Below are 22048 nucleotides of genomic sequence, written 5' to 3'. Positions count from 1 at the left end.
CGTCAACAAGGAGAACAAAAAAAGGCGCCTTCCAGGAGCATCGATTTCACGCCGCATCCGTGAGGGGCGTCGTGCCTCCTCGCCGCGTGAAGGCGCTGTTGGCGGCGGAGCCGTTCCACTTCAAGGAAAAACCGCGCCAACTTTTTCTTGAAGCGCGGCTTCCTCGCCTCTTCAGTGTCCAGTCCATTTTTATCCCAGGCGCCCGCAGAGCCGGGCATCGGAGTAGATGCAGAATTGTCTCCTCGCGCTGTTCATGCGGGCCGGTTCTCACAATGTCAGGTCGACCCCCGTGGCGTGCTGTGCGGCGGTGGGCCAGTCCGTCACCGCTGTGGCGCCAAAAGCCGCATGCTGGACAGCGAAATTCGACCGGTGTCGATCCCATCGGGGTGTCGTCGCCGGGTGAGTTGCGCCTTCTCGGCGGCCTGACCTCTTTGTCATCATGGAATCGGCGACATTGCGCTACAAATTGGTTACATCGCCCCTCTTCCAAAAAAAAAAAAAAAAAAAAAAGATTCTCCTCTTCTGGGGCGGTGTATCCGTTGGCACTGTAAACATCACGACAGTACGCACCCCCACACCCCAAGTTTCAACAGTGAGTTCCAGCAAGATACAGTTGGAGGGGAGCTTCGCCTTCGGTATACGGCCTGTGCTAGCCATGATCCCGTAAAGAAGAAGTTGCCGTCTCTTGGCTCCCCTGGCAGCATTGAGTATTGCATCCACAAGGCATGATGAAGTAACCTGCACTGCCAGAGGACCCAATTCCATCTTCTCACACAGTAACTGAACGACATCCTTACGCCCCATGCGTACCTACCTCGCTCAAAAACACTCGCAGCAACAACGAATAATAAAAAAAAAATTAACAAAAAAACAAGAGTAAAAAAAGCCACCCCATGGTAAAACCCGTGAGGATATTTTCCGTAAAAACCGTTCGGTTTTTGATGTTGTTGTTGTTGTTTGTTTCTTGTATTCTTTTTTTTTTTTTTTTGTTCTTCTCAGTCCATCCAAAATGCCCTATTTTTTGCAATTTTATGAACTATGCATGCATACATCACCATAAATACACATATATACACACAACAGTACACAAATAAAGATATTACGCTTTTTAAAAAGCAACTAGAAAATGCCATAAGGATCGTGTCGGTAAACACGAGCACGCCTCATAGCAGCCCGCCCACAGGCAGAACCAATCATTTGTACACCATTCGGCTCGCGGCACTTCAACCCAACCAATGGCCCCAGCGTTCCCTCCTCGCCTGATGAGCTGTGCCGTGGTCCCTCGCTGCTTGCTTCTGAAGGGCCGTTCAGCCCCGCCCACGAATTCAGGCCCTCAGCATTAACAGTAGGCGCCATCACCCCGTCGCCACGGCAGTTCCTAGCATCACTTGTCACTGGAATCTCTGGCGGCACACCACACTTTTTACGTTGACGAGAACACTGGAGTTGACTGTCGCTATCGGCCCTCTCAACAGGCGACCTCACAGCACCTGGTACACGCTGGCGGTGCGAACGACCCGCTGCACGCTTGCAAACCTCAGATATAGTTGGGTCAACATAAATCGGATGAATGAAACTGCAGTCTTCGCCGCGGCTGCACAAGTAATTGAAGTAGTAATGTGCACAATGCGAAAGTGTTTGTGGTCTCCCTTTCGAAAATGAACGCGCACCCCGTGTCGCAAGGACATACTCACTTGAGATCATCACTGCAGGATGCTTGCAATTCGGCAGCAACACTTCCAAAACATCCCCGGGAGGCAGCCGCTCATAAATGCAAAGCTTCTCATCACGCCAAATGTAGTTCACATGAATGGGTTGCCCCTCCAGCGTTGAATAGTCCACGTCCGCATGTACAAACTTGCAGTTTTCGCCCAGAGTACATGAGTCCGCCTCACCGCACCTGTAGTTCCGGCAAATAACAAATCGGGAAATATTAAAACGTGCCGGGGGTGTGTGGACCACCAAATGGGACGGCACCGTGTATATATATGCGTAGGCGCAAAATTAATAACGGATATAAAAGTAGCTTTTCTATTTACGCGTGCGCAACGTTTTGCCTTTTGTTTCTAAGTATTCCATTTCCTACTTGTGTGTATTCATTGCGTGGTTTAAAAAAAAAAAAAATAATAAAGTATAAAATGAAGTATTTGTGACAGCAATAAACACAATAAAAATAAAATTGTCTCTCTTCTTTTGTTTCATTTGTAAACTTCTTTTGCAGCAAAATAGAGACGATTCATAAGAGGCAGAACATAAATGTGGCAACAAATTGGTAAGAAACAAATCAGAAATTTTACTGTGGCCCTGAGCCTCTTCCCCCATTCTCACAACAACAAACATACAAACATACAAACATACAAAAAAAAGAAAAAAAGCAGCACCATTAGGGAGATGAGACCTTCGTCCAGTGCAAAAAAATATATATTATTCTTCCCATTTTAGGGAAAATACATACAGCACCCATACACAAATAAACAAATGTTTGCATAACTCATTCTACCCCAACCTAATTTCTTAGAAACCCGCGAAATGGCAGTCTTCAAGAGCCCCGCAACAGCTGGAGCCGCCCCCTTCCCTCCACACGGTGGGGAATAATGGGGTGGGGGTTGGATGGGAAGGAGAACAAACTGTCCTTGCCACCTCAAAGCTCGCTCCCCCCATCACCACAAAACAAATCCATCAGCATGTAAAGAGGCCAATGTATATATTACAAAACACCTGTTCATTTATTTATTCTCATCTGGTCGCACATTCCTTCCATGTGTTTCTGAAATCGATGTGCACCTCTCCCTCCTCCACCGGTTGCTCAAGATGACCAAGTGAGGAAAGAACAAGACGCCAAAGCACAAAAAAATGCATGCTCAAAAAATATTCAGGTTTTTATTATTATTATTATTATTTCCCATGTTTCCCCTCATCATCTTTTTGTTTTTTTTTTTTCCTCTTCACTATATATTTCTATAAATAAATATTTATATATCTGTAAATGCATACATGTATGTTTACCTATATGGATATAAATACATGGAAGAGGAGAGATCAAGTTAAATATGGCAGTCTCAGATGCGTGGCATATAAAAAAAGGGCATCACCGTTCATCAACAACCGCATAAATAACTTGTCGATCTACACGGAGAGAAATAAATAAATAAAAATAATAAAACTTGCGTCTCACAATTATGATTACGCCAATCCCACACTCACGTTCAGTTTTTATTGCCGTGGTTACTTTTTCTTGCTTGTCTGTTTGTTAGTTGTTGTTGTTTTTGTTTTTCCATGATGGAAATTCTCGTTTATTTGTTTCATTGGTATTAACCACAAAAAAAACACACAGAAAGAAGAAGAAAAAAAAAAAAAAAGTACCAATAACAATAACAATAATAACAATAATAATAATAATGTTTCATTAATGCAGACGTGCATACATGCCTCTAATTAAAAAAAAAAAAAAAAAAAAAACATATACAGCCCACTTTTAGTTGGCCCTCAGAGATAAGAAATTAGAACAAAATAAAATTAAAAAAAAAAAAAAAAGAGAGAGAGAGAGAGAGAAGATCTTTCCGAACATTGTTGCTTCACCGCACTCACGCACACACACACGCTCTCTTTCTCTCTCTCTCTCTCTCCGTTATCGTTGAAACCCATTGCCCTTTTATTATTATTATTATTATGACAAGCCTCAACCGACCGACTTCGCGGAGCTGCGGCAATTGATTCTCTAAGATTGCAAACACGAATAAAAACCCACAACAAATGAAAAATGCATAAATAAAAATAAAAAAAGAAAAGACAAAAACAGTAAAAAAAAAAAAAATTACTCTTCTCACAGAGCCATACGGCGCCCCAGCGCTTTATTTATGAGACCTGGAAAGCTGATTCCCCTTCTGACAAAATTAAATCCTCCGAATTATCCACAAATGTCCATTCAATCGGCCTCGTCTCCCCACTGGTGCTGCTGCGCGCGCTGCCGTCACGTACGGACAATAATGTGTGGGAAAAGGAGTCCGTAACGTGTTTTGGTATTGCAAGGTCAAGGTTCTGATTTGCGGTTGGCACCGTGTCGCCATCTATGTAAAAATCCTCAGAAAGGATATTGTTGTACCCCCGTGATGGTTGCATCAAAACTGGTTTCTTCTTGCTCACGGAGACACAACCATTAGCAGCCACATCGGATCGTGATGAAGCAAATAATTTTGCCCGTGATGCCCGCTTTTTGGCCGGTGGAATAGTTCTGGAGGCCGGGGCACGCTTAAATTCGCCCTCCACACTTAGATCCACATAAACTGTGTGAATGAAGTTGCATTTTTCACCCCGGTTGCAAAGACAGTTGAAGTAGTAGTGAGCGCAACGTGAAAGTGGTCCAATACGGCTTTTCCAGTTGATGCTACCACGTGTAACCAGAATGCGTTCACTCGGAAAAGTCTCCAACGGTTGTCGACCATTTGGTGCCAAAACATGAATCATTTCGCCTGCTGGGAGACGCGGGTAAGTGCAGCATTCTGCGCTTCGCCAAGAGTAGTTAACATGAATGGAATATCGTGGTGCACCTGTCGTATCGGCATGCACAAATTTGCACATGGCACCCTTCCAGCAGCTATCAGAGCGACCAGGGAAATATTTTCGACAAAGAACCAATCGAGAAACACCCAATGAAGGGTGTGGCTTGTGAAAGATTGCGGAAGGTGAAAGAGATATAATACAGCTAAAGTCAGAAGAATACACATCAACGCGGAGCTCGTCACCAGCAAAATCACCCTGACTTTTAATACTAATCGTACCCTTGTTGTTGGTGGGTGTTGGATTTCTCCTGTCAAAATCACTTTTTCTAATATTGTCAGGTTCTGGCTGCAAAACATTGTTCCCATTTTGAGCCAATGGTGTCGCTGACGGATGATACGCAAAAGACAATGGCTTTGAAGAAACATGTGTGACAGGTGACATAACCGAGAAAACCGTGGCCCGGGAAGTATTTATTGCCTGTTCATCCAAAAAACTCGTTGATTTTAATGGGGATATAACTCCTTCTCCAGCACCCCTTGGACCGCCTTCAGCCGGAGAGCTCACACCACTGCTGCAGCTTTTGCTCCCTTGGAAACCCTCGCTCGTAAGCAGTGAAGCAGGATTTAAAGGAGCCGGTCTCGCCAAAACCAATTGCTGGACGGGTATGCATGGGATTGGCTGCCCATCAGCCAGTTTAACCACAACAACTGCCTGCCGTTGAAGCCGCTGAGACAAAGGAGTAACCACTGTATTGGTGGAACCATGGGAAGCTGGTGGTATTACAGCAGTGGGGGTAACAATACTAACAGAAGCAGTATTAACAGCCAAGGGAAAGGAAGTCGCAGGTAATATATCTTGATTTGCGGTAGATGTGGGTGAGCCTCCGTTGTTTGTGCACCCCATATAGCCGTACGGCAGAAGCGAGACGGAATTCCCAATCAAGTTACATGATTCGGAATCCCCATATGAGCCAAAAAAACGTGACTTCGTAACTCCAATAAGGCCATTTTCATGCTTGTTTCGGATGCAAAAGTGTGTCTGATACATGGCATCCCCATAAAACCCATTGCCATTTGGAGTGCACATCCTTGAGATTCGTTGATTTCCCTCGCTATCCTTCCCTATCCCTCTTATTCTCTGATTTTCGTTGCTTTTATTATTATTACTATTATTATTGGGGTCGTTTATTATGTCTATTTGTTCTCTTTCCTTCACTCCTTCTCTTCGTGTCGCTTCCGGCTTTGTGTCCTCCTCCTCCTTCTCCTTTCCTTCGGAAGCAGGGGGAGAAGCGACGCGTCGTAAAATTCTGATGCCCAAAAACACCCTCGCCAAAAAACCTCCACACCGCAAAGTAACGGAGGCTCCGACGGGTCCCGGTGTCGCTTGCAGAAGCGCAACGCAAAAAAAAAAAAAAAAAAAAGGCAACACTGAAACCGGAATATTTTCGGATGTAAACAAATGGGGGTGGCACAGCACTGCCGATCATTCCTTCCTGCGCCCCTCCCTTAGCCGGAACGGGCTGCCCACGCACTGTCAACACGTGTTCCTCTGCCACCCACCACGCCACGAGGCAACGGAAAACACACAGAAGAAGTCGTGAGTCAGAAGGTTTGCATAAAAAAGCAACAGCGCAGGAACAATTCATGCCCCCCCTCCCACACACACACACACACACACACGTACAATCAGGGAGAGAGAAAAGAAGAAGAGAAAAAAAACGTAAATTCACAACTGAAACAGGATGATAAAAGCAGACAATAGTTTCTCTGGAAAGTCAGAGACAAAAAAAAAAAAATATGCGTCAACATCTGACGCTTGTGATTCCTTTTCTGTCGTCTTTTTTGGTGTTTTTTTTTTTTTCTTTCTTTTACGTACCATATCGAAAGGCAGAAAATAAATTGGGAGAGAAGAAACCCAGCTATTTACAATAGTTATTTTTTCTGCTTGAATTTCTTCATTGCGCCTCTCTTTATATATATATTTATAATATTGTGGTGTGCTGGGTGTGAATTCGTCGTTTAATTATTGTTTTGTTCGATCCTGTACATCCGGCCTCGTTCCCTGAGACACAAGACCTTTTAAGAGGGCGACGTATACAGCCCCTGGATGCATAATTGCGGTTGTCAAATTTGCAGTGAACACAAATTGCCGTTGTCCATCATTGAACTGAAGCGCCTTGGCTCTCCTCACTAAAACCTACAGCCATGGGAAGAGTCATGATCCATCCCTCACGACAGAGCGTCCTGAGGACTTGTCCTTCGCCACCACATCCGCGTCCGTGGCCGCACGAATACGCGCAATCAACACGCTTGTGGAAATGCCCTCCGTGCGAGGGGCTGTTCGCAGAATCCCAAGACGCCGTGGAACGGCGTAGAACGTATCATCGGGTCGGTCGTACTCTTTGCCGCAAACAACAACATGAATGTTGTGCCGTTTAATCATTTCCTCCGTAACACCAGTTACCGGACTGTTTGAAATCACCTGCGAGACAAACTTGCACATACGTACCTCGTTAACACGCTCCTCTGTTGTCATGATGGGTCGCCGCTTGTAATTCTCACAATCTTCGTCCCCGCAGACTCCAACAATAAGGCGGTTGCCGTACTGCAACGCATTTTGCATAAAGTTTTTGTGCCCCGCATGACACAAGTCAAAAACACCGTCGCAAAAGACGTTCCTTACTGGTACAAACAACGGAATACGGGTGGAATAAGAAAGATCCACCAACATACCAATGATGTACAAAACGGAAGCTACAATGGAAAAGATGTCGTTAAACACAGAACCAATACTAATGCACAACACTGCCGCATGCACACGACGCCTGGCAACGTTGCTAACATGTACCTCTATCGAAAGAAGTGCGACCACCAAAGCTCCACTGATCACGCTGAGAACACTGTAATTGTTAAATAATAAAATTTTATATAAGGGAACTACGCGCGCAACCAAACAAAGCGCGATTCCACTTTTGTACTTCCGCTTCATCTTCAGTAATGCCACATTAACAAAGCTCACCACCACCAGCATTAAAAAACTGTATTTTGGAAAATTTGACATAAAAAAAACGTAAAAGCCCGTAGATGGATAAACAAGACGTGTAATTAAGGCGCAGAGGATCAAAAAGGACAACTCCGAATCCCGAAAACAATACGTAAGATGATACGCAAGATTCTTCGCCTTTTGAGGTTTGAGGTTATCCGCATTAATACGGCTAAGTACCGTGTTGAGCTCTACTAGCTGCATCGCCATGAGCAAATACCATTTCGTATGAAGGTCTCTCACGCTAAATGCCTCCATAAGTGTCAAGGCAAAAAATATACGAGAAATACTGCTGCACACGCGGGAAAAAATATCACCAAGAGGAGATGCCGATCGACAGCGCTTTGCGTGAACACCATCCAAGGAACCGCACACAATGGCCACAAGGCACAGCAAGCACGATAACAAAATGGGAGTCTGAGCTTCGATATTATTTGGGTCACTTTCGCTTCCATCATAATGATCACTAATAATTTGATACGACTGCATAGAGCTCACCAGACCCGCAAGTGTAATAGCGTTAGGCGCCACCATCTCCGGCACCAAATGCCGACTCATCGCTTGCCAAAGTGGACTGAAAATAACCGTAACAAAACTGCTTGGACGGGTGTCAACAAACGTCTCCGCGTGAGCGATGCGATCCCGCTCAAGGGGTGTAAAAAAAAAACTGTGCTCAATGATATCCGACGACATACTCGCCCGGCAAAGCGATCCCGTACAAGAATAAGAACGAAAGTGCAGCACACACCCACAAGGACGTAATCAGAGAAAAACGACAGAAATAAAGAGATGCCAACAAATGACAACGACAACAACAACGACAGAGAGAGAGAGAGAGAGAAAAAAAAAAAAACGAATACAGCAGAAAGAAGTCAAGGAACTATGTGTATTATAACACGCACCGCCTACACAAACACACAGAAGGCAAGAAAAGAAAAAAACCAGAAAACTCCCTTGTAATGTTGTGTCTGAAAGTGTGGGTGGATTCAGCAATCCCGTCTCTTCTCTGCGTTTACAAAATCCGCAGAAAAAAAAAAAAAAAAAATTTGCCAGGTAAATTAATTACAGATGATAAATGAAAGTCTGCGCAATGTTTGGCGTCCTTGTTTTTGTATCTTTGTTGTTGTTGTTGTTGCTTTTGTTTTTCTCTTTGTTTTGGTTTTTTTTTTTTTTTTTCTTCCTTCACTTCCCAATAAATTTTTTGATTGAAAACGACACCCACAAGCACACACACACAAAAGAAAAAAAAATGCTTAAGCCACCCACCCACCCCCGTTCTGCCCTAATCCCCTTTCTACCTCTGTGCGTGTGCGTGTCCCCGCGCCAGCCCCACGCCGCTCCGTGTAACACCTGCAAAGACGTGTGCGGCGCACGGAATGGCAGGATGACAGGCGACGACGATGGCAAAAAGAGAGAAAAGGAGAGAAAAAGCGATCGTGTGGAAACACAAAAAAGACTGCCACCAGAAGCCAAACACGCAAAGTCATCCACACAAGAAGGCAGAAGCGGCAGAAGCAGCAAAAAAAAAAAAGAGACAGCAAAAGAAGAAAATTCCTTCTTGGCATCCTCACGCCACTCCCGCCCGCACCGCAAGCCCTCGAAAGAGAAGAATAGTAAAAATACATGAGCCCCCGCAACACCGGCAGCTTCCACCTCCGAGTGTAGCGCACAAAACCGAAATGACGAGGGATGAGGGTTGGCAAAAATGCATCCCCAAAAACAAGGCAAAAATGAGGGTATACATCTCCACAAACGCAGGTGTCAAGAAGAAGAAAAAAAGCAAGCAAAAAAAAAAAAAAGACGAATTCCAGCAAAAGAGGAAAATGCTGCAGAATAAGAATAAGAATTACATAACAAAAGGACAAAAAAAAAAAAAACATGGGGTTTCCACATTGAGGTGAAGGGCTTGTACCACCACAAAAGACATTTTGGGGGCGTAAAATCAATCAAATATAACAGTGCTTTCATATTTCCTGCTTCAGTTAAAAAAAAAAAAAAAAAAAACTCCAGTAAAATTAAACCAGGAGAGCAGCACCTTCCTACACGCACACAAATATATAAATAAATAAATAAATATATTTATTTATATAAACATATATATTTGTATACTTTTCATTCCACCTTCATTGCAATCATACATAAACGCACAACAATAAAGCTACAACATTTTATAATTTATTTTTTGTTTTGTTTTGTTTTTTCATATAATTTTCCGCCTTCCGTCTTTTTTTCCTCTTCCTCCCCTCTCTGTTTATGTGTTTTCCTCCTTCGGCTACAGAAAGCCCTTCACAAACAAGAAAACCTTTTCCACCGCCTTGGGTGCATCACACGGACGTGCGCAAGTTCCAAGAGCCAAGCTGTAAAGTGGGGAAGGGGGGGATTTAAAAAAAAAAAAAAAAAAAAAAAAAAGTAAAATGCATCGTCTCTTCACCCGTCCAATTTTTCCAAAGACAAATGAAGTTGTTTCCTGATCCCCGCAATGCATCAGGGAGAAGAAAGCCATGAAAAAAAGAAAAGAAGAAAGAAAAGAAGGGAAAAATATGTTCTGATTCTGCAGCACATTGCGCGCTACCCACGTTCTTCCAGATTCGTCTTGTTATGGTAACTGCTGTACGTGTGGTGGTGGTGGGAGAAAAATATACATAAATGAGAGCAAAAAAAAAAAAAGAACTGCTGCGAAACGCTTTCGCCACCTCAAAAACTGTTCCTCTCAACGCCGCCTAATCCTCACCATTGCTGTCACCGCAAACTGCAGTTCTTGCGCTGGACGCTCCCAGACAGATCCAAAGGTGCAGCCATTACCCTCCACCAATTGCACGAACCCCTCCTTTTCGGTTCCGCGCACGCGATTGATGGCAGCAACAGAAAACCCCGCCACTCGATGAATCGGCCGTGTGTCATACCCCAGGAGCGTCATTGTGACCGGTTTCCCATTAACCGTCTCGTCGCAGCAAGCTTTTATAAAAGATCCTGAAATCGTGACATCCACAGCATTGGCTTCAAGGGGAATCTCCAGCCGTTCAAAGGCCGTGTTGGCGAGCGCAGCAATGTGTTCACTTTCCAATTCGTTTCTAAGCACGTTGTGGACGGAAAAAGATGAAAGCGAGTAAAGAAAATCCTCCGCTGAAAATTGTACAGACTGACCCGTCGTTGAATCCCCACGGCTCATCTCGGATGCGACAAGGGCAAGACAGTGAAACGCAGGCCACACGCTCGGTTTGAAGGGATGATGCACAATTGAATGACGCATATCATAGCCGTAGCAATCAAGATACATATCGCGCTGTGATGTGGTCGTAAGCATAAGAGTACCTCTAGCACGCAGGGCGATCGAATCTACAGCGGATACAGCATCAAATAGAACGTCCAATGGGCACACCCAGGTTCTGTAAAAAGATTCATGATTCGAATCACTGAGTGTCACAAGAGAACTGGATTCATCAAAGTGAAGCACAATCGCATAAGATCCGCCGTTGCTGCCGTTCCACACCGCCTTATTGGCATGTATGATGGAAGTCTGAAAATTCACAATTAGACAACGTGACTCTGGAAATTGTAAGGCAAATCGAATTTGTTGAAGAAGGCCTTGTAAGGTGGAACCTGTTGCACCCTTGTCCATGTGTCTTGTAGCAACACTTACACCATCCTCTGCATGCGTGTGAGAGTAATTGCGTGCCACGGTAGCCGCGTTCTCTAAAGGCAAGTGCTCTGAAAGCATAAACGAAAGATGAAATCCACTGAAATTTACAACACTCTCCACATCCGCTTTAAATCCCAGACGAGCAAACGCATCCGCGAGGATCGTAACAACATAATTTTTTTTCGGGTATTCAAACCGCAATAATCGCTGCGTCGGTGGAAGCGCATAACGAGCCTCACTCAGAATGGATTGTTCAAACCCCGTTGCGTTAAGTTTTTCAATGGTTTTCCGTGATTTGGCTGCCACAATGTAGCCGTAACCAATAACAGCGGAATAGAGCCGTGTTACCGGTAGATGCCAAGTCTTACGGTATTTTTTCACATTCACATCAGCCAGCCTCACTATTCCACGCTCCTGATCCATGCCAATAACAATGGCAAAATGACATGGTTCTGGTCGGTTGTCCACCTTGACGTTGAGGGCGACATTTACATCAAATCCCATAAGCATCACACTGCCACTTTCCACGGCAAGCTCAATATGCCTCATAAACGTATCATCCGAAATGTTTACAGGTCCATCTTCAGCCCCACCACGACGTTCTACAAGTACAATCCCCAGTGCAATGGCATCCTCGATTTTTAGTTTCTTCAAGAGGACGCGATACCAGCTAAAGGCAGAAGGGACGGAAGCCTTGTTACTTCCCCCAACAATTGTCGCAATACCTAGGCCGAGTTGTTGACAAACCAGAGTAACCGGAATACCTCGTAACATCACATCACAAAAATTAGTGGCATTTTGTCGCCGTTGCTCTGTGTCGTCAAGGAGAACGTTGGTCACGAGGTGATGCATGATTGACAGTCCAAGAATATGGGGAGAAATCGATGTATCAAGTGCAGTCGTTAGCAAACCGCCAGTAAGCGAGCCGTCAAGAACGTTTAGAGGAAATATAGATGGTACCTTTTCAACAGGTTGATCACTTATAAATACACGCACAAATCCACGAGAACGATTACAGTAATTATCCTTGACGCAAAGTGCCTTGTAAAGAACTTGTACAGGGACCGTGTGTTCTTGAATCACAATACGGCCATTTTCCAATAGGATCGGTGTCCCCACAGTAACAGTGTGCAACGCAGGACTGAAGTTGAGAATCAAACCAAACGTTCCTTGATTTTTTGCCGGCCACCGTGGAACAATTGTCTCCATCGGATAATCTGTCTCATTTAACTCCATGTAATTAAGCCGCATCCGTATTTCGTGCTGTTCAATCAGATACGGGTCAAAATTAAGAACGCAGATGGAATGAGGATCGCAGTTGGAGAGGTCTTTACGAAACTGAGAAAGTGTCATGATGGGCAGGCGTTCTCCCGTGCCCATCACTTCCCCCAGCTCCTCCACCGTCTCGGAGTCAAATGTTGCCACCTCACAATGTACCCTCATCTCCCGTAGCTTGGGGTGGTCTGTCAGAAACTCATTTGTGACATCAAAAAGCTCGGCAAGGGTCACGGAGGGAAAAGAAACGTAGTGAAGCCCAAGACGGTTTTGTCGAAGGATGTCTTCAATGGTGATACTTTCACCAGAAACGTAACTGCATGCAAGCGCAATGCTCAACAACCACGCGCAAGGGGCACTGCGCAGCTCCGCAACATTTTCTTCACCTGGAGACAATATCATTGGCTTTACAAACTCTTGCAACTTCTGCCTTGCTGCTTCCGCCTTGCGACGAGTATTTAATGAATTTGTTGTCTCCGCCCCATGCCCTTTTTCTTGAAAACCAACGCGTTTCGGTGATCCTCCCCCTGATATAACTGGAAGAAAAAAAGAAGACGGAGTGGTGTTTGGGGATGCTTCAGCGGCAGGGCTTGCTGCATTTAAGCGCGATCCACGCCCGATGGGTATCGTTGGCATTTCCATAACCGCAGTACCATTTGTGAACGATTGAACAGGCGTGGAACGAGTGACAGAGTTGTCTTCGTTGAGGAACGAAACACTATGGGGAACAATTTTTTTGATGTCTGCATGCATGGCTTCCAACTTGCTCTGGAGAGCCTCCAACTTGGCCTCCACTCCTCCTGATTTAGTCAACATTGATTACACAGTGTGTGTTTTCCTTGTACTCTTCCTCCCTTCTCTCAATAGCTGCCCAAAAGACAAGAAAGAAATAAATAATAACAATAAAGAAGGAAAGAAAGAGGGATTGCAGCACAAAATTTGTCACAGGAATTATCATTAGACAAAAATGCGCGTCATCCACATTCCATTCGTCTCGAATCCAGCACTCCCGCTCCAGCTCTCCCAATTCCAGAGACCATTTCCGGACAAAACAAACACGGCGCAAAAGATTCACACGCGCCTGACACACACACAAATAAAAAAAAGAAGAAAACACAAAGAAACAGGGAGAAAAAAAAAAGCAAAAAAGAAGAAAGGAAAAAAAAAAAAAAAAGAAAGGAAAGAAACATGATCCCGTACTCAGTAAGAAGGAGAAAATTTTGTCCGAATCCCCACGCCATAACTGAAGCAAAAAAAGAAAAAAAAAAACATCATAGCCACCGCCTCCATAAATTGCACCACAGCACTTGACTAAGAGGCCAGCAGGTCTGACAAGAAGGCCGTTTTTCCCACACTGGACCTCCACTTCCGACGCAGCCCCGCTAAATCCGTCATAAGCAGCAGATCCACGATCTCTGCTTCGCCCGAGCCCTCTTCACTCATTGTTGCCGGAAAAACAGCGTTTCCGCTCCTCAGCCTGAAACCATTCGAAAGTCCTTTCGCAATAAAAGTCTCTTGACCCGCCTCATCCTCTAATTTTTTTCCCGTAGCACGTGCTGAATTAAGATCATGCAAATCTATCAACGCCTCATCTTTTCTACAAACAAGAAGCGCTCCTTCGTGATAGCGACCACCAAAAAAATAGAAATTTGGTGCTACAAGAACGCGGGAAAATCCACGTTTCATATAGTACAGAAGCAGTTTTGTGTCCGCTGCTATACAGTGCAGCCACACCTCCCCCACACCGCACTGAATCCTACCACTTTGACTGTCAACCGTGGGGTCCACGGAGTCACACGGTTTCTTATCTTTCAACGTGTCTTGAGGGACATGGTTCGTGTCTTCTCGATCCCTCCCAAACCACCACCGAGAAATCCAGTCAAATAACGTGGGATATGCGGAGGAGACCAATCCCCACAAACTCTCGTACCCGAGATATGGAGGAGAGTAGTCAAGAAACAAGTGAGGTGGAACTGATACGGTAAAGAACATGTACGACAGGAAGCGATCCAAAAGAGCTCCCCCTACACCACAACGCTGCATCCTACTGTCCACCGCAAAAGACCCCAAGTACCCAGTCGGTGACGCATCAATCCGACCATCACGTCGTTGTCCATATGCGATCTGTCCAATGCAAAAACCAACCATGACAGAGTAAAGTGAAGAGGATCCATCATTTTCTACATCACCAAAAGAATTTTCTTCATCCCTTTCCGTTCCAGTATTTTGCTGATGCTCTGCAGCCTTCAGCAGGGACAGGATGCAGTTTTCGGTTGCGAATGCAAGTAATGCCAGGCATGAGTCCGACAGCATCCAGTCGTAGTATTCGGATTCGTACTTCACAGGAAAAGCAGCGTCGTGCAGAACCCCCAACGCTGTGAGATCTTCCTTTTGAATGCCCCAACGCAGCTTTATTTCTATTGGCACCCCGCCCCGAGGCGGTAGTCTCACAATCTCCGAGCCACTCATCACGTCGCCTTCCACTTCTGTTTTTTTCTTTCCCCCTTTCTTCTTCTTTCCTTCCTTCCAAAGAAGCCCTCTTTTCGCGAAGAAACGAAAAAAAAGCTCGTTTCTTTTTTCTTTCTTTTTTTCGGGCAGTTACACAGAAAAGAAACGCATAAGAAAACACGTGAAAAAACATGGCTATGCATTGAGGCATGACCGTTGACCCGTCACAACACATACACATATATATATATATATATATGTGGTTAAGGGAAAGGGGCCATATATATATTTGAGCCGGTGATATAAAATCAAAAAAAAATAAAGATAATAATAATAAAAATAAATTATTTCTTCACAAAGAAAAAGATAGAAATACCAGATTCCCATGTACAAACACTATGAAGTAACAATTCCGTGAATACGCAGAAACACACACACACACACACACACATTTATATACATTTATGAATATGACTATTCTTTTAAATGGCTCCCTTTGACGTACCTCACCCAAAAAAATTTTTCCTTCCCAGAAGAAATGGGCGCAAGAAATGAGTACACTTTTTCCTTCTTCTCCCCCAATTCTTCATTGCTTGGGTAATAATTCCATTTTAATTCAACCATTATCGGTCTAACAGCCAGCGCCCCTCATCTCCCCATCACACACTTCATCAACGGGTAAATTATTTATTCATTTATTTATTTTAAGCGATACATTTAAAAATTGTGTATGCACGTTTATAATTGTATGCGAATTTGTAGTTTTCTTTTTCCCTCGCCTTTTCCTCCTCTTAATATCGCGATTTTTCATTTTTCGTTTTAATTTAATGGGCTTGCAATTCCATCCATCCTGGTATCGTGTTGTGCTCTGAGTCATCCCTTGTCCTCTGTTATTTTCGGTCTATGGCCGTTGGTTGATCACTCACTTTTGCGGTAAAGGAAAATTGAATGAAACGGAACAAATCTCACAATTCTGCGGGTAACGTCCTCCCTCATCCGCTCCATTCGCCCAATCCGACGTAAACAAAAAAATTATTTTGTTCTTTGTTTCCCGCCCCAGCCGTTCATCCCTCTTCCCCACTCACGCAGGCACGTCAACACGACGAGAGCCAAAAGAGCTCTCCTTTGTTAGCCTGGAACTGCGCCACAATTTTGCGTTTCGCGTTAAACACTCAATCACAAAGAAACAAACCACTGTATGGGTTGCACAGCGGCAAAAGTACGGAATAAAAGAGTCATAGATTGTCAATACACCTTCCTCACGGGCAATGCGGGATATTGCCTGCAAAACATTTTTATATTTCAATTCAGCTGCTTGACCGGAGGGCAGTTTGCCCTTACGAGCTTCGGCTGACATGCGTACACGTGCCATCTCGACAGGCATCGTGCAGAAGGCATAGAAAAGGGCTGTGAAAATACTGGCAGTATTCACAACAAGATTGTCACCGTACGGAGACACACCCTTCCGTTCTGCTCGGCATTTGTTATGACGACGCAGGAAAGTAAGCATCTGATCGTGCACAGCGACCTGACACACACCCACAAGGGCAGCACGTGAAGCCAGGGCTCCCACTCCGCGCCAGTAGCCGGTAATTCCACTCGCCGTGTACACTTGCGTTGCTGCATTGAGGATGGAGACCTTCATCGGAGAGGTCGTCTGCAGCACAAGGCACACCTCCACTGGGGAACTCAAGACACTCGCAAAAGCCCCGGAAAGGGCTCCAGCAAGTGCCCGGTCTGCGATGGATGGGGCGGTCTCTGGGCTGGCACCCTTCAGCATGATGAGAGCGTCGCGAAAAATGGGATAACATCCAAGACGCGCGGGGGCGTATACCACCTGACGGAGGAGCCCCGCCGAAAGTCCCTTGAAAGCCCCTCGTTCTCTTACTTTTCGTAGGACGTCTAAGTGCGAATTGCCGGGGGGTGCCATCATAACTGTGTTCTTCCACATCTCAAATGGGTGTGTAAAGACCCATCCAAACATGCCGGAAAATCCGGCAATGCCGATTGTCCAAGACTTCGGCAGTGGGACATCCCTCCGTATCTTTTTATCGGCCGACATGCGTTCCGAAACCCAAAACAAATACCAACTCTCGGCGGCCAAATTGCTATACAAGAAACACACATGAGAAGACAAACAAAAAGGAAAAAAGCGCCGTGTTTTTGACATCCGCCTTAAAGCAAACCACTCACACAAACACACATATAAAAGTGCACGCAATTTTCTGCCCCCTTCATTTTATTTTAATTATTGAAAAAAATATAATAATAATAAAAAACCGGGTGTCCTGTCTGTGTCTTCCTCACCCTCATCCAGTCTCACACACTCACTCTTCAGCATATATAAACGAAGAGATATTTCTTATTCCATTTCGCTTTTACCCCCACGTGTCGCAATGCTGTTTTTGCCCCGATAGCCTCCCTGTTGAAGAACAGCCCGTTGCCGCAAAGTTCCCCGCCAGTGATCATGCAGCTGCGTTGCTGTCCGGTCACGATGCCACACGCCACGGTAGGCATAAAGTATACTTTCGAACCTTCCAGGCCCCTTTGCAAAACGCGCCACCCCCTGCAGTATTGCCTCGTCCTCTTCAGGGGTAAACTTATGCCGTCGCTGCTTTGGACGCAGCCCAACAGGGGCAATATCATTCCTAGAAGTTCCTTTGGGTTCCAAACCCTGTTGTCTAGAACTGTGGGATTCAAGCCCTTCTCGTTCGCCGTCGTCCACAAGACCCGCCACGGCATCAAAAGAGTTCAGGGCACAAGTGGTACCGGGCAATGCATGTATATGCGCCAAAACCTCCAACGCATCGCTACACCCGTCCCCATCAACACCGTCGACGGGTTCAAGATAACGGCTCTTTGAAGGGGCAACTGCAGCCGACTCCGTCGCAATAACACCCAAATTTTCCTCGGAGACATCCGATTCACGTGCCCGCTTCAACGCCTGGGGACCGATGGTGGCCGGAGGGATAGTTGTTCCTTGCGATTGGCTTCTCCGCTCATCAAGGCTGCGAAAACGCTCTTGTAGTACGGCAAATACCTCATCCAAATTCACCCGCATCGCTGCGGACGGAACGGAGACAGCTGCATCAAGCTCTTTGCTGCTGCCGTTGCTGGTGTTGTTCTCCTTGACTGGATCCATTTCCAACTGATGAATGACCCGGCAAAGAAGGGGGTCTTTACCGCACACTCGTCGCAGCATAAGATAAAGCTCGTTCTCTGTCAAAAATTCTTGATTCAAATTTGGTGCGATCTCCTCTGTCTGGCATCTGCTTTCCTGCGGGGGATGTGTTTTTACTCCGTCGTTTCCAACGCACGTGGCAATTACAGCGGACGCGATTCCATCGTGATATGTACACGTCTGCCAAAACGCTGGATCCTCATGAACGACAGTGAGGGCCAGTATTCCCAAAACTGCAAAGTGGTTTCCTCGACGTATGTGGTCACGCATGATCTCGTGGAGTACTGTGAAATCCATCGGAGGAGGAGATGTGGAGACCGGGCAGTGCGTGTAAGACATCTTCCCACAGTATTGCAATGCAGTGGATCCAACCAAATAAAAGCAATTGAAACAATGGAGGAAAAAAATCCAAAACGCAAAAACTCACCTCCTCTCCCCTATATTCTTTTGTAATTCCCTTTTCTGCTTTGGTTCTCCCCTTCCACAGGTCAATTTATCTTTGTCCTGCTTGGTTTACGCAAAGAAAATATTCTATTCCACACGTACAGAGAGACAGAGGGAGAGAAGGGTTCTCTCCAATTGGTCATTCCTCGCTTAATTTAGCAACAAAGAAAAACGGGAAAAAAAAAAAAAAACGAAGACCATGTGTCGTTTTTGCCTCCACCTTACACTTCACGTCTTTACGCCTCATATTCTCACTCTCTCGCCTCTCCCTTGCATCATTAGGGCGAATTACACCCCTTCCCCTCCCTTGGCTTTTTCTTTTCATTTTCTTTTGTTGCCCCTTGGAGTCAGAGACTCTCCATTCCCCCACGCCTCCACGTCACTAACCGCAAGAGAAACACAATTATCGGCCATACATACATCAGAAAAAAATAATAACAGCAATAATAATATTGAGTGCATCGTCACTTAAGTCTCCAAGAACAGATGGTGCAGTGTATGGCCGCCCCCTACTCCTGTTTTTTGTTTGTTTGTTTGTGCATGCTTAGTCTACTGTAAAGATGTGTCTATTACGAAGCGGGAGTTCAGCCATGCGCTCGGCAAGCTTCACCGCCGCCGCCTCCTGAAGCTTCGCCGCCTCCGCTCTTCTCCTCAAGCGCTCGGCCTCACGGCGTGCTTCGCGATCAGCAATAAGCGCCTTCTCTCGGTCCTCATCATGCCTCGCCTCAGTGCGTCGGTGTATTTCTCTTTGCCATGCATCCTGCCTCTGCCGCAGCAATTCCAGTCCTGCAGCGCCCTCCGCAGTCTTTGTGCCATCCTCAACATGTACAGCATCATCCGCACCTGCCGTCGCCGACACCTCTGTGAGCGTGAAAGTTGGAGTTGAAGCTGCTGCCTCCAACGCGGTGGATCCAGTTACTACCTCTCGTTGGGGTTCATGCTCAGGATTTCCGGCAGACTCTTTCGCGGGGTCATCATCATTTTCCTTTTCCTGCGGATCGGATCCTGTTTTTGCAAAACTTACCTCTTGTTCTTCCGCTGCGGCGGCGGCCTTCTCACGCTCCAGCCTCGCTGCCTGCACCTTCTCCATCACGATTCGTACACGATCCTGATCCCCAACGCAGGAAAACTGCGGGACGGATGGCGTCTCTTTAGGCAACTCCACCGCAGTGGGACGGGCCTCCGCCGGCAGTAAATCGCTGACGGTGGAAGTTTCATCATTCGCAACGCAACCCGCAGTAGCTGAGTCCTGCGCGGAATCTTTGTTTTTCCTCTCGGTGACCACATCTTCGGCGTGCTCCGTCACCGAGTCCGGTGGGTCCCCAGCAGAAATTAATTCTTGTCGCATATCTTCCGCAGTTATTCCTGTTGGTGCTGGGGGCACGACGCGCAGCACCAACGTGAGCCGGGATTTTCGTCGCTCAAACTTCGCCTCCAATGGCGTTGACTCCACCGAAAAGGGAAGCGTCACGCTCCCATAATAGGGATGTGAGGAACTCTTCGCAATGATTACGTATGTGCTTTCTACCTCAATGTTGAGGTCCGCCGCGGACTGCACGCCTGTAAAATCCATCTTGACGACAAGAGCCTCAGGCACACCAACGCGCCGATCCACAATTTTCCATCCCCAAGTATCAGTGAGATCAATATGTCCTTGGTGAGCAATTGTAAAGTGAGGAATATGTTCCTTCTTCTCCACTTTATCACCAGCTTCTCCATCGGTTTTTTTCTTTGCCTGAACCCCACTAGTTTCTTTTCCCTTGTTACAGGGCGTCGTCCTCCCCTTCTCGCTGGTGGAGGTCAAAGGTGGAAGCACTTTTGTCGGATGCGCCAGTGCCTGCTCGTTCATCGCAGCCGCAAATGGCGACTTCCCCTTCTCGCGGCTAATCGTCTGGTTCTGTGGGGTTCCCACCGATTGGATGCGGCTAGGCAGACGACGAAACTCAAATCCATGGCAATCGCCATAACCGCTATTGATATGTTCTACGGCAATGTTCACTAAAAAACAACAAAAGCGATCGCTGCGATCTGTTAACTGCAGCGTGTTTGGATGAAACAAGGCGTCATATACAACGACGGGGTTTGTTCCCTCCCCGCTTTCATGAGTTTGTTTTTCTCCCGTCTTCCCCGACGTTGCCACTTCTTCCGAAAACAGCTCCGTTCTCGGTTTTGATACAGACACCGGTACAAGCCAATTGCTCTTCTCCCTGTCTCCTGTGGATTGCTCAGAAAAGGGGTCAATCTTCTCGCTACTACACATGTTAACGTACACCCGAGGAACATGTTTCTTCTTTTTGCTCTCCGCTTTCAATGACGGGTGCGTCACTTGATAAGACGTGGACGGCTCCAGCAGCTCCACCACAAACCCCGGTTTTGGAAAGACAAAGTCAAAGCTGTAGTCACCGCCCGCCTTTGCCTGGTGCTCCACTTGCTTGAGATAAGCCTCCTCCTCCCGGCGTGTCTCGGGGTCCTCCATGGACTTCATGTAACTGTGGAAAAGCTCCACAAACTTGGGGTCCTTCATCTTCTCCTGGATGGTGCGCAGCTCCTCGGGTGTTGGAGTGAATTTCTCCCCATCCTGTGCATCCTTTCCAGAGAGGTTTATGGTCTCCAGCGGCATCCCCTCCTGCCCCCCTCGTTTATGACGTCCACTTCGCAAACGTCACTTCTCAAAGAAAAAGAGAAAGGGGTGAAGAGATGAGAACCCCAAGAAGAAGAAAACACCGATAGGAGCAGCAAAAAAAAAAAAAAAAAAAAGGAGCTTAAGAAGAAACCAGGCAAATATTCTTGAAAATTCATCACATAAAGATACGCCAGTTGGTGTAACTAGTTGTGGCTTCCAGGGCGGATATAATCCACGATGGCGCCAAATTGAAGAAGGAAGGATGGAAGACCATGACCGCATTAGAAATGTCAATTCCAAAAAGAAAAAAAAAAAAAAAACTCAACACACATACTCAAAAGAAGTAAATCAAAATCAAAATTAAAAAAATAAAAATAAAGTAAGATAATGTATCAGGTAAATTCGTCTTGACGTTTATCCGTTTTGGTTTTGGTTTATTATTATTATTTTTTTTTTCTTTGCTTCTCCACTCCACTCAAAATGGAATACGCATTCTCATTATTTCCCCCACTTCACCCCCATCCCCGAGTAAAATTACCGAATGGAACCCCAATAAGTAAGCGGCAATGTCAACATTAATAATAATAATAATAATAATAATAATAATAATAATAATAATAATAATAAGAGAGAGAAAGAAAGAAACTGGCATACAAAAAAAAAAATTTATATATATATATATATATATATATATATATATATATATATATATAGAAAGCAAAAAATAAATGAGAAAATACTATTACAGATTGTTTGCGTGCTTCCCTATGTGTGCATATACATGCGTATACGCTTTCGGTGTAGACCTCTTTTAAGTTTTCTTTTCAGTTTGATCCCATTTAACCTCATTCCTCCATGTCATTCGGAATTCGTACGAGTGTTCATCCAACTCCTG

General features: G+C 45.5%; 7 protein-coding genes and 1 pseudogene across 7 annotated transcripts, besides 41 other annotated features; all 8 read right to left on the bottom strand.

Annotated features, from left to right (window-relative positions):
* Positions 1–22048: part of a sequence feature (heterozygous, Esmeraldo-like haplotype) that runs on past both edges of the window.
* Positions 489–510: a microsatellite.
* Positions 844–871: a sequence feature (AT_rich).
* Positions 935–994: a sequence feature (A-rich).
* Tc00.1047053509805.240 lies at positions 1120–2202 on the bottom strand (annotated as a pseudogene).
* Positions 2108–2140: a sequence feature (AT_rich).
* Positions 2332–2373: a microsatellite.
* Positions 2881–2900: a microsatellite.
* Positions 2950–2980: a sequence feature (AT_rich).
* Positions 3139–3163: a sequence feature (AT_rich).
* Positions 3320–3359: a sequence feature (T-rich).
* Positions 3365–3400: a microsatellite.
* Positions 3438–3459: a microsatellite.
* Positions 3495–3555: a sequence feature (T-rich).
* Positions 3602–3626: a microsatellite.
* Positions 3651–3671: a sequence feature (AT_rich).
* Positions 3767–3814: a sequence feature (T-rich).
* On the bottom strand, positions 3856–5586 carry Tc00.1047053509805.230 (hypothetical protein, conserved; the record flags this gene model as incomplete). Its single annotated transcript, XM_814866.1, has 1 exon — positions 3856–5586. The coding sequence occupies one exon, from the start codon at positions 5584–5586 to the stop codon at positions 3856–3858; it is 1731 nt and encodes a 576-aa protein (XP_819959.1).
* Positions 5654–5676: a microsatellite.
* Positions 5901–5920: a microsatellite.
* Positions 6157–6184: a microsatellite.
* Positions 6469–6491: a sequence feature (AT_rich).
* On the bottom strand, positions 6715–8235 carry Tc00.1047053509805.220 (cholinephosphate cytidylyltransferase A, putative; the record flags this gene model as incomplete). Its single annotated transcript, XM_814865.1, has 1 exon — positions 6715–8235. The coding sequence occupies one exon, from the start codon at positions 8233–8235 to the stop codon at positions 6715–6717; it is 1521 nt and encodes a 506-aa protein (XP_819958.1).
* Positions 7409–7431: a sequence feature (AT_rich).
* Positions 8570–8590: a sequence feature (AT_rich).
* Positions 8646–8718: a sequence feature (A-rich).
* Positions 9306–9419: a sequence feature (T-rich).
* Positions 9527–9546: a microsatellite.
* Positions 9594–9618: a microsatellite.
* Positions 9926–9951: a microsatellite.
* Positions 10035–10081: a sequence feature (CT-rich).
* Positions 10253–13273, bottom strand: Tc00.1047053509805.210 (hypothetical protein, conserved; the record flags this gene model as incomplete). The annotated part of the gene is made up of 1 exon (XM_814864.1): positions 10253–13273. The coding sequence occupies one exon, from the start codon at positions 13271–13273 to the stop codon at positions 10253–10255; it is 3021 nt and encodes a 1006-aa protein (XP_819957.1).
* Positions 13332–13382: a sequence feature (CT-rich).
* Positions 13552–13644: a sequence feature (T-rich).
* On the bottom strand, positions 13769–14926 carry Tc00.1047053509805.200 (acetyltransferase, putative; the record flags this gene model as incomplete). Its single annotated transcript, XM_814863.1, has 1 exon — positions 13769–14926. One exon carries the CDS (start codon positions 14924–14926, stop codon positions 13769–13771), a length of 1158 nt encoding a protein of 385 aa, XP_819956.1.
* Positions 14947–14985: a sequence feature (GA-rich).
* Positions 15139–15164: a microsatellite.
* Positions 15210–15249: a sequence feature (T-rich).
* Positions 15334–15356: a microsatellite.
* Positions 15585–15613: a sequence feature (AT_rich).
* Positions 15987–16967, bottom strand: Tc00.1047053509805.190 (hypothetical protein, conserved; the record flags this gene model as incomplete). Its single annotated transcript, XM_814862.1, has 1 exon — positions 15987–16967. One exon carries the CDS (start codon positions 16965–16967, stop codon positions 15987–15989), a length of 981 nt encoding a protein of 326 aa, XP_819955.1.
* Positions 17142–17184: a sequence feature (AT_rich).
* Positions 17268–18425, bottom strand: Tc00.1047053509805.180 (hypothetical protein, conserved; the record flags this gene model as incomplete). Its single annotated transcript, XM_814861.1, has 1 exon — positions 17268–18425. The coding sequence occupies one exon, from the start codon at positions 18423–18425 to the stop codon at positions 17268–17270; it is 1158 nt and encodes a 385-aa protein (XP_819954.1).
* On the bottom strand, positions 19075–21150 carry Tc00.1047053509805.170 (hypothetical protein, conserved; the record flags this gene model as incomplete). The annotated part of the gene is made up of 1 exon (XM_814860.1): positions 19075–21150. One exon carries the CDS (start codon positions 21148–21150, stop codon positions 19075–19077), a length of 2076 nt encoding a protein of 691 aa, XP_819953.1.
* Positions 21268–21287: a microsatellite.
* Positions 21452–21532: a sequence feature (T-rich).
* Positions 21587–21609: a sequence feature (AT_rich).
* Positions 21730–21780: a microsatellite.
* Positions 21821–21866: a microsatellite.

This window comes from Trypanosoma cruzi, genomic scaffold, assembly GCF_000209065.1.
Source record: "Trypanosoma cruzi strain CL Brener 1047053516469 genomic scaffold, whole genome shotgun sequence".
In the NCBI taxonomy this organism is placed as follows: domain Eukaryota; phylum Euglenozoa; class Kinetoplastea; order Trypanosomatida; family Trypanosomatidae; genus Trypanosoma; species Trypanosoma cruzi.
This window is presented reverse-complemented; position numbering and strand designations above follow the sequence as displayed.